Here is a 10,878-nt window from a genome sequence, read left to right as displayed (position 1 = left end):
CGGTGATGTTTTCCTGGTTCGCTCTGTGTGGGTTTTGGAAGGTCCCTGCCTCATCTTTAGATTCCATATCTTTAGAGGCAGCATGGTCTAGTGGCTAGAATATCAGGCTGGGACTCTGGAAATCTGGGTTCTATTCCTTGCTTTGTTACTGCCTTGCTGAGTGAACTTGTGCCAATCACTTCCCCTCTCTCTGCCTCAGTTTCCCCTCCTCTTTAGACTGTGAGCTCCTGGGGCAGGGACTGTCTCTCCTTCTGTGTCTGCACACAAGCTAGTACAGCCCATGAGCTCTCAGGCTAATTGCTTCTATGTTCCCGTGGCCCAGCGCTACCATCGGAACGGCTGTAATTTGTGCAAAGGTGCCTCGAGGTGCCAGTCACCCCAGGACTGGAAGGATAGCACTCAGATCTGTGGCTGGTGGCTCTTGCTCCCTGCTCAAAGTTTTAGATTTGGAAGGAAGCTTCTCCTGGTTTGGCAAAGGACCTTGGTGTGTTTTTGCTTCTTATGGAGTGTGGATCGCCTGCTGGGACCAGCTGGGCATCTCCCCTAATCAATTCCCTGCCTTGCTGGGCGTTGGCCATCGGTGACACCTCTATTTCAACCTTAGGGACATGTGGGTGAAGCTCTGTGAGACGGGGCTCACACTAGCAGCTAGAGAGAGGTCAGAAAGCCGGGCTCTGATTGCATGTCTGCCCTCCCTGCCCAGCCCCGTGCTGGGCTACAAATCCTGCTGGTGCATTTTCAACCCATCTCTGGCACTTGCTTCTACACTGTAGCCAGAAGTGTAATTTCCAGCTCAGGAACCGACTGAGCTAGCGGGCTAGAGCAGCTGTGTAGCGTTGGCAGCACAAGAGGCAGGATGGGCTGGCCACGCAGAGTATGATCCGGTCCGGGACCCAGGGTCCATGCGTGGGGCAGCTGGCCCATCCCACCTCCTGCACCACCGAGGCTACACTGCTATTTTCACTTCGCTAGCTCCAGCAAAGTTAATTACACCTCCAGCTGCAGCGCAGCCCACCCCTTAGTCTCCAATCTGCAGGTAGCTGGTGCCAAACCCAGAGTGGCCCTGCCTTCCAGCAACCCCCTTACAATACCCTGGAAATTCCCACAGAGGGGGAGCCCCAGGTCTGTGCAGACCCTCAGAGCCAAAGCCTATGCTGGTGTAATGCCTTCAACGTAATGGAGTTACACGAAGGGGGAATTTGGCCCTGCCAATGAACAGCTCGGCAGGGATTGAGCAAACAGGGAAGTTACAAGAGAAATATTCTTTCCTAGGAACAGTCCTGGGGTTGCCCCACACTTGTGGGAGGGGGAGTCAGTTGTCAAGCAGCCAATGGGATGGAAGATTTTGCCACCTCTGCTCCAGCTGTCTCCTATTTAAAGGGGCAACTTGTAAACTGGGGAACAGCATCTTGCAAGATTGTGCCAGAAGGTGAGTTTGTACCATTGATCGGGCGGGATTCTCCAGACTGAGCCTTGGGGCAGGATTTGGGGCACAGCTCCTGCATGTGCCCAGCTCCCTTGGCCATAGTCAGGGTGGCAGTGGTGTAACTTTCAATGGCTTTCAACTGGGTGCAGAGGAGCATGTGGTTCGGACATCCCTTAGGGGAGGATCCATAAATGGAGATTCTCTATGTCCTAATAAGGAGAAGAGGATGGAAAATGATAAAACTGATGGCGTTAATCTGGTTCCAGGCACAGTGGGGACGCTCTTAATCCAATTATCAGTGGGGTAGCCGTGTTAGTCTGAATCTGTAAAAAGCAACAGAGGGTCCTGTGGCACCTTTGAGACTAACAGAAGTATTGGGAGCATAAGGTTTCGTGGGTAAGGTTCTTACCCACGAGAGCTTATGCTCCCAATACTTCTGTTAGTCTCAAAGGTGCCACAGAGGATACTTCTGTTAGTCTCAAAGGTGCCACAGGACCCTCTGTTGCTTCTTAATCCAACGTGAACCGAGCTCCTCTCCATGTAGCAAGGGATCAGCTTGGGATAATGATTTGAAAAGTGGCTAAGGGATTTAGGAACCAACATTCCATTTTCAAAAGTGACTTAGGTGTCAATGTGCATCTTTAGGTGCCTAAATGGCTTTGGCCATCTGGCCCCTAGGAGCCTTGTCTCATTGAAAGTCAATGGGAGTTAGAATCCTAAATCACGTGAAAATGTTACCCTTAAACTAAATCAATGTAAATCTGGTTTTAAACCCATAAGGACTGGTCTAAACCCAGTTTTGCATTGATTTACTGATTACTAAAAAACTCTTTTGCTATAAATGCTTTTATACTATTATAGCTGCATCCACCCCAGGGGGGACATGGCATGAACCAGATCAGTCTGTAATGGATAACTCATTGAAAAACTGGTGTGAAGCCCAGTTCTTAACCTGATTCACAACAGACGTATGTCAGTTTATCTTAAGTCAGTCCCTTACCAATGGAGATGCCATCAGATTAAGAGTGTCCACACTGCAACTCACACGGCTTTCACCAGATCAGTTTACAGTTGTGCCCCGAGAGAAACAGCTGCAGCTTGGAGCATGGAGAGGAGGATCTTTTTGTGGGGACCTTAATATTGTTTTGGAGAGGGACTGGGGGGGGGGGGATCAGTTCTCTAAGAAGCTAATGGTCCAAACCTCTAGTGGGAAAACCCTTCCCTTGTGTGTGTGTGTGTCGTGTGTTTTGATTTTAGCCAGAAAATTCAACTGCCAGTGCACATGGTCCCCACTGGCAGCATGGAGGCAGTCCTGCTCTGTTAGCCCCTAGGATGGGGATTCCATTCCAGCCCTCCCCAATAACCCCCCATTACCATCCTGCCTGCCTCCCCACCCACCCACCGCTCCCAGTCTCCTGTTCCAGATCCTTCCTCCCTTTCCCCTATTTGATGCATTACATTCCCCCACCCCTGAGTATCCCTTCCAGCCCCCCACATTCTCCTCCCCTCATCCCCTGCCCCCTTGGGCCTGCCTGTCCCCCCTCTGACCCTCACCCCCTTCCCTGGCACTGTGGCTTTCCCTCATGCCTGTGCCCCACTCCACTGCCCTGTGTGCACCTCGGCTCCTGCCACCGGTTCCAGAGGGCTCCTGTCCTGGGGTCTCATGTGTCGGCCGGGTCTCTCCCCTGCAGGTAGCTCAGCACCTGGCGTGATGAAGGCTGCCGTGTTCCTGCTGCTCACCCTCCTGGTGCCTGCCTACCACACGGATGCTCAGTGCGTCATTGACAATGTGGTCGATCTGAAGGTGCAGGCAGCGGTTAATTCCATAGGTAACTGACCCAGGGGCGCCTCCCCCAGAGATGGGGGGTCACAGCTAGGGGAGGTCGGGGGATGGGACTTTGCAGCGAAAGGCGAAGCTCCGGCAGTCTCTGCTCTGAGCCCCAGACTGGGCGAAGGAACTGGCTTTGCAATTCGTCATGTGCTGGGAGCTGCCAAAGCTACGGTTTTCCTCCCAAACTGGCTCATTTACAGTCTGTGCTGTACCTGTCTCTCCTCCTCCCCACCACATCTGACCCCTGCACCCTCTCCAGTGTATTCTTACTGCAAACACTTGGGCACCAGATGCATTAGGTGCCAGGTGCACTGGGAGCGGCCGAGTGGGAGTTACGTGGCTCACAGGGTGTCTAAAAACAAGGGACCTTTGTAGATCTGGGCTGGAGAGGCTAAGTGACTTACCCATGATCACACGGGAAGTCTGTGGCAGAGCAGGGGCTTGACCCCAGACCGAGGCTGATGCTCTAAGCACTGCAGCATCCTGTCCAGGCTCACTGCTCAGACGTGTTTTGTTGAGATAAGACACAGGCAGCGTTAGTGACTGGTTCAATCTTCTCCTGCTTTTTACCCAAGATTAATGGGATCCCATAAACCGCTGGGTGGAATTTCCTGGAAAAGCCACATGAGAACTTGGTGGAACCAGCCACATACAAGAGCAACATTGTATGCTCTCACTGTGGCTCTCTAGTGGTTGAGCCACATGGTTTCTGATACTGCCCCAGAGGTGAGAGGTCTGGGGGTTTGACATAAGCAGAGACCCCGGGAGTCCCAGGTTCGATCCCTGCTCCTGCCAACCCACACTGGGAAGCTCTCTCAGTGCCCGTCCTGGATCTGCTCCAAGCACCATTCAGTGTGTAGACGGGGTGAGGGGGAGCTGGAACCCTTGGGGCTCCCTGCTGTTCCTCAGCTTCAATTCAGGCTTGAGCACAGCACAGAGCCGGCATTTCTGTTAGTTCTATTCCAGTGGCTGCACTCTGGGCCCCATCGTGCCAGGCGCTGCACAGGCCATGGTGAGACACTCCCTGCCCCAAAGAATTGCCAAGAGACGGATTGTCACCCCCATTGCACAGAGGGGAACTGAAATCCAGAGGGACTAAGTGACTCACCCAAGGGGACACAGGGAGTTGGTGGCAGAGGCAGAAATAAAACCCATGTATCCTGCAGCCCAGCCCAGCCCCTTAGCACACACCCGCTGGACTGGTCAGTCACCCATGGGAGTGGCTGGAGACGGGGTCCATGAGGTGCCATCTGCACAGCTAGCGCCACCTCACCCCAAGGGCTGAGTGGGGCTGGTTGGGGTCTCTCAGGGCTGGCTCTACCCATCTCATAGCTGGCTGCTGCTCACCCGGACATGGCTGCATTCAGGGGGGCTGGAACCATTTGTATTGTGGGGGAGCTGAGAGCCACTGAACTAAATTGTATATGATGGAATCCTCTTCAAGCCGGGGGGTGCGGTAGCGCCCCCAGTTCCAGCACCTAGGGGTGCCTTGGCAGGGGGAAGCAGCCAGGAATTACTTCTGCTCCCTCCATCCCTGCCCTTTCTTCACAGCCCGGGGTGGGGGGGGAGGGAGGCAGGGGGGCTGTCTTGCTGGATGCCCAGTGGCTTCCCCTGGGTAACACTCTTCTGGGGGGCTGTGGGCAACGGCATCAAACATGAGACGTCCAGATCTCAGGCCAGGAGCCTCTATAGGTTCAGCTACAGCACCCAGCTCCAGGCGCTGCGGCTGTATGTAGCCCAGGCACCACTCGGGGGCGCCAGAGCGCCACATGGCGCGAGGCTGGGTGGGTTACACCTGCCCAGGTCACAGCTTCTCTCCACCTGAGCCTGGGGGGAGGGGGCAGCCTTTCCGCTCCCAGGGTCCTGCCGGCTACAACTCTGCCTCTTGCCTTGCAGTGTCCTCCACCCTGGCCAAAGCCAAGCTACTCTGCCAGAATGTCTCAGCCCGTGGGGCACTTGTCTCCTGCCCAGCAGGTGAGAGCACTTTCCCGAATGCCCCACAGGCCCAAGGAGGGAGGGGCCCCTTGGGCACGGACCCCACCCCCTCTGCAATCCTGGGTGGGTGTGGAGCTGGGACAGCGATGGACCACCAGCCTGCCTGGGGCCCACTTGCACATAAGGTGCCCGGTGCCTGGAGCAACGGCATTCGCATCACTCCCGAGTCCCTGGGTCAGTGGATGCTGCGGAGCTGGAACAAGTGTGGGCCCCTGAGACGTCTCACTGGCCTCCCTTGCTTGAATCATAGAATACCAGGGTTGAAAGGGACCTCAGGAGGTCATTTAGTCCAACCCCCTGCTCAAAGCAGGACCAAGCCCCAGACAGATTTTTGCCCCAGATCCCTAAATGACTCCCTCAAGAATTGAACTCACAACCCTGGGTTTAGCAGGCCACTGAGCTATCCCTCCCCCTGTGGGACAGAGCAAGATGCCCTGCTCTGCCCAAGGTGCTGGGGAGGAGGAGAGAACAGGGCATCTCGCTACCTCCCATGGCGCTGACCCTGCCACCAGCTGCTCCCGTAACCCCACCTCCTGCCTTCCCCCCACAGGGAATGCGCTGTGGCTCCTGGGACATTCGCTCCGACTCCATCTGCCACTGCCAGTGCCGCGGCATCGACTGGACGTCCGCGCGCTGCTGCAAGATAGGGCTGTAGTGATGCCAAGACCCAGCCTGGGGAACTGGAGAGCCCCACCTGGCCTGCTGCCCCTGTCGCCCCCTCGCCATGGGCCCTGGCACAGAACCAGGCTGTTCCCTTTGAGCCCAGTGCAATGAATAAACTTGGATGTGGGTCTGTTGATGCTTCTCTGGCTCTGTTCTTCCCCTGCCCTCCCAGACTCTGGTACCTAGAGCCAGACCATGGGCCGGGGGCACAACTCTGCCTCGCTCTCCTATTTCCCCAAGAGAGGCCTCTGTCCCAGATACAGTTGGGCTGTCCCTGCTGGCGGCTCACGAGATTGCTACGGGGGTTCAGACACTGAATGTCCATGGGTGCTCTGAGCTTCCCTGGGTTTCAGCAGGCTGCAGTGCTGGTGTAGGCCGTGGCCTCTGGGGCACATTTCCTAGGCACTGACTCTGTCTGTTACGCCTTCATAGAAACGGAGCCCCGCGGCCCACCTGCCTTAGGCCCCAGGCCCAGCACTGACCCCCAAATAGCCCAGTAACTTAACGCCCACCCCCTTGTCCCAGAACTCCCCCTGAAGGTGTGGGCCGGCTGGGTTCCCTGTTCCAGAGGCCGGGTGGTCAGTGTAGCCCTGAGCGCACAGACACCGCATGCAGGGTTGTAGCCCCAGTGCTCTTTACTTAACAGAGCCCAGAGAGCCCAGGTCATAAAGGAAACAACCACCCCCCACCGCAATGCCGCTCGCCAGCTCACCTGACTCTTGGGAGTCCTTTGGGGTCTGTCTCAGTTCAGGTTGCAGGGTCCCCTTTACCTCATCAGAATCCCGCAGCAGCCGAGGGGAGGCGGGTCGCTCTGGAGTCGCTCCTCTTTCGCTGGTGAAAATCTACAAAGACGCAAAATAGAGCAGCCTCGGCCCTTTGTAACCTTCCAGCCCTGCTGACACCTGCCTCGGCCTCCCCCGGTGATCCCAGACCTTGAGCAGGTGCCTTCGTGGCCAGGCCACCCGCTCCCTCAACAACCCCCTGGGAGCCAGTCTATTGTCTAGGGTGTCTATAGTAGAACAGAGGATCATCCCGAGCTAACGACCCTCAGCTGTCAGCCTTTTGCCACTGGCCCCTGGAACGTCAGTCCAGCATGGAGGGAAAAAAAACTATGATGTCATTGGAATAACAGAGACTTGGTGGGATAACTCACATGCCTGGAGTACTGTCATGGATGGATATAAACTGTTCAGGAAGGACAGGCAGGGCAGAAAAGGTGGGGGAGTTGCATTGTATGTAAGAGAGGAGTATGACTGCTCAGAGCTCCGGTATGAAACTGCAGAAAAACCTGAGAGTCTCTGGATTAAATTTAGAAGTGTGTGCAACAAGGGTGATGTCATGGTGGGAGTCCGCTATAGACCACCAGACCAGGGGGATGAGGTGGACGAGGATTTCTTCCGGCAACTAGCAGAAGTTACTAGATCGCAGGCCCTGGTTCTCATGGGAGACTTCAATCACCCTGATATCTGCTGCGAGAGCAATACAGCTTTCTACAGACAATCCAGGAAGTTTTTGGAAAGTGTAGGGGCCAATTTCCTGGTGCAAGTGCGGGAGGAACCAACTAGGGGCAGAGCTCTTCTAGACCTGCTGTGCACAAACTGGGAAGAATTAGTAGGGGAAGCAAAAGTGGATGGGAACCTGGGAGGCAGTGACCATGAGATGGTGGAGTTCAGGATCCTGACACAAGGAAGAAAGGAGAGCAGCAGAATACGGACCCTGGACTTCAGAAAAGCAGACTTTGACTCCCTCAGGGAACTGATGGGCAGGATCCCCTGGGAGAATAACATGAGGGGGAAAGGAGTCCAGGAGAGCTGGCTGTATTTTAAAGAATCCTTATTGAGGTTGCAGGAAAAAACCATCCCAATGTGTAGAAAGAACAGTAAATATGGCAGGTGACCAGATTGGCTTAACAGTGAAATCCTTGCTGACCTTAAACGCAAAAACGAAGCTTACAAGAAGTGGAAGATTGGACTAATGACCAGGGAGGAGTATAAAAATATTGCTCAGGCATGCAGGAGTGAAATCAGGAAGGCCAAATCACACTTGGAGTTGCAGCTAGCAAGAGATGTTAAGAGTAACAAGAAGGGTTTCTTCAGGTATGTTAGCAACAAGAAGAAAGTCGAGGGAAGTGTGGGCCCCTTACTGAATGAGGGCGGCAACCTAGTAACAGAGGATGTGGAAAAAGCTAATGTACTCAATGATTTTTTTGCCTCTGTCTTAATGAACAAGGTCAGTTCCCAGACTGCTGCACTGGGTAGCACAGTATGGATAGAAGGTGACCAGCCCTCTGTGGAGAAAGAAGTGGTTCGGGACTATTTAGAAAAACTGTACGAGTACAAGTCCATGGGGCTAGATGTGCTGCATCCGAGGGTGCTAAAGGAGTTGGCGGATGTGATTGCAGAGCCATTGGTCATTATCTTTGAAAACTCATGGCAATCGGGGGAGGTCCCGGATGACTGGAACTACAGGCCAGTCAGCCTCACCTCAGTCCCTGGAAAAATCATAGAGCAGGACCTCAAGGAATCAATTCTGAAGCATTTAGAGGAAAGGAAAATGATCAGGAACAGTCAGCATAGATTCACCAAGAGCAAGTCATGCCTGCCTAACCTGTGGGACGATTCCCAGTGGCTGCGAAACTTTCGCATGCGTAAGGGCACTTTCATGGAACTTTGTGACTTGCTGTTCCCTGCCCTGAAATGCCAGAATACCAAGATGACAGCAGCCCTCACAGTTGAGAAGCGAGTGGCGATAGCCCTGTGGAAGCTTGCAACACCAGACAGCTACCTGTCAGTTGGGAGTCAATTTGGAGTGGGCAAAACTACTGTGGGGTCTGCTGTGATGCAAGTAGCCAAAGCAATCACTGAGGTGCTGCTACGAAAGGTAGTGACTCTAGGAAATGTGCAGGTCATAGTGGATGGCTTTGCTGCAATGGGATTTCCTAACTGTGGTGGGGCGATAGATGGAACCCATATCCCTATCTTGGCACCGGAGCACCGGGGCACCCAGTACATAAACCGCAAGGGGTACTTTTCAATGGTGCTGTAAGCACTTGTGGATCACAAGGGACGTTTCACTAACATCAACGTGGTTCATGATGCTCGTGTCTTCAGGAACACTACTCTGTTTAAACAGCTGCAGCAAGGGACTTACTTCCCGGACCAGAAAATAACCGTTGGGGATATTGAAATGCCAACAGTTATTCTTGGGGACCCAGCCTACCCCTTAATGCCATGGCTCATGAAGCCATACACAGGCAGCCTGGACAGGAGTCAGGAGCTGTTCAACTACAGGCTGAGCAAGTGCAGAATGGTGGTAGAATGTGCATTTGGCCGTTTAAAAGGTCGCTGGCGATCGTTACTGACTCGCTCAGACCTCAGCCAAACCAATATCCACATTGTTATTGCTGCTTGCTGTGTGCTCCACAATCTCTGTGAAAGTAAGGGGGAGACCTTTATGGCGGGGTGGGAGGCTGAGGCAAATCACCTGGCTGCTGATTACGCGCAGCCAGACACCAGGGCGATTAGAAGAGCACACCAGGAAGTGCTGTGCATCAGAGAAGCTTTGAAAACCAGTTTCATGACTGGCCAGGCTACAGTGTGAAATTTCTGTTTCTCCTTCATGAAAACCCGCCCCCTTTATTGACTCATTCTCTGTAAGGAACCCACCCCACCCCCCGCCCCCTTCGATCACAGCTTGCTTTCAAAGGAATTAAAGTCACTATCATTTAAAAATCATTTATTCTTTATTAATTGATTATAAAAAGAGGGAGAGAACCCGGGTGGGGTTTGGGAGGAGGATCGGCGGGAAGGAAAAGGCCACTAAAAAAAGGTTAAAAAAATGACAGCCTTTTGCTTGGGCTGTCCACTGGGGTGGAATGGGAGGGTGTACGGAGTCTCCCCCCCCCCTGCGTTCTTACACATCTGGGTGAGGAGGCTATGGAACATGGTGAGGGGAGAGGGGGGTTATACAGGGGCTGTAGCGGTACTCTGTTATCCTGCTGCCGTTCCTGAAGCTCCACCAGACGCCGGAGCACGTCTGTTTGCTCACGCAGCAGCCCCAGCGTTGCATCCTGCCTCCTCTGATCTTCCTGCCGCCACCTCTCAGCTTGAGCATCTCTCCTGTCCTCACGTTGGTCCCTCCTGTCCTCATGTTGGTCCCTCCTGTCCTCACATTCACTGGCTTCTTTCCTATACTTTGAAACCGTGTCCTTCCACTCATTCAGATGAGCTCTTTCACTGCGGGTGGATTCCATGATTTCTGCAAACATCTCATCTCACGTCTTCTTTTTCCGACGCCTTATCTGAGATAGCCTTCGGGACGGAGGAGGGAGGCTTGAAGAATTTGCAGCTGCTGGAGGGAGGGAAAAAAGGAGAGAATTTTTTTAAAAGATACATTTTGCAGAACAATGCTTATACTCTTTCACGGTGACCAACACTATTCACATTACATAGCACATGTGATTTCTGTGCAAGGTCGCATTTTGCCTCTTAATATTGAGTAACTGTGGCTTTGCTGCTAGAGGTCACAGACGCTGGTCCGGGCAACAGAATTCGGCTTGCATGCGGCCATGGTAAGCCATTGTCTTTCGGCTTCTGCGCCCTCCTTTCCCACATACCAAGCAAAGCCTGTTGACTGCTGCGGTTTTCCTGTTAACCTTCAGCAGCAGAAAACAAACTAAACCCCCCCATCCAATTCTCTGGATGATCGCTTTCTCTCTCCCCCCACCGCATGGCTGGTATCAGGGAAGATCCCTGCAGGAACCAAACTAACACCCCCCACCCCGCCATGCATTCTCTGGGATGATCGCTTTACTCCTCCCCCCACCGCGTGGATGGTATCAGGGAAGATCCCTGCTAGCCAAACGCAAAAAGCTCTGGGCCAATCCCGCCCCTCCCCCCGTGCTTGGCTAACAGCAGGGAAGGATTTCTTTTCAGCCACAGGCAAACAGCCCAGTAGGAACGGC

At 53.8% G+C, this 10,878-nt stretch overlaps 1 protein-coding gene across 1 annotated transcript; it reads left to right on the top strand.

Annotated features, from left to right (window-relative positions):
• Positions 1-1,311: 1,311 nt before the first annotated feature.
• LOC135977183 (resistin-like) lies at positions 1,312-5,907 on the top strand. Its single transcript, XM_065576503.1, has 4 exons — positions 1,312-1,429; positions 3,118-3,255; positions 5,154-5,305; positions 5,803-5,907. Exons 1-4 carry the CDS (start codon positions 1,336-1,338, stop codon positions 5,905-5,907), a joined length of 489 nt encoding a protein of 162 aa, XP_065432575.1. The 5' UTR covers positions 1,312-1,335.
• The last annotated feature ends 4,971 nt before the right edge of the window (positions 5,908-10,878 follow it).

Source organism: Chrysemys picta, chromosome 22 (genome assembly GCF_011386835.1).
Source record: "Chrysemys picta bellii isolate R12L10 chromosome 22, ASM1138683v2, whole genome shotgun sequence".
NCBI classification, from domain to species: Eukaryota; Metazoa; Chordata; order Testudines; family Emydidae; genus Chrysemys; species Chrysemys picta.
Note: the sequence above shows the minus strand (reverse complement) of the source record. Positions and strands in the feature narration are given on the sequence as shown.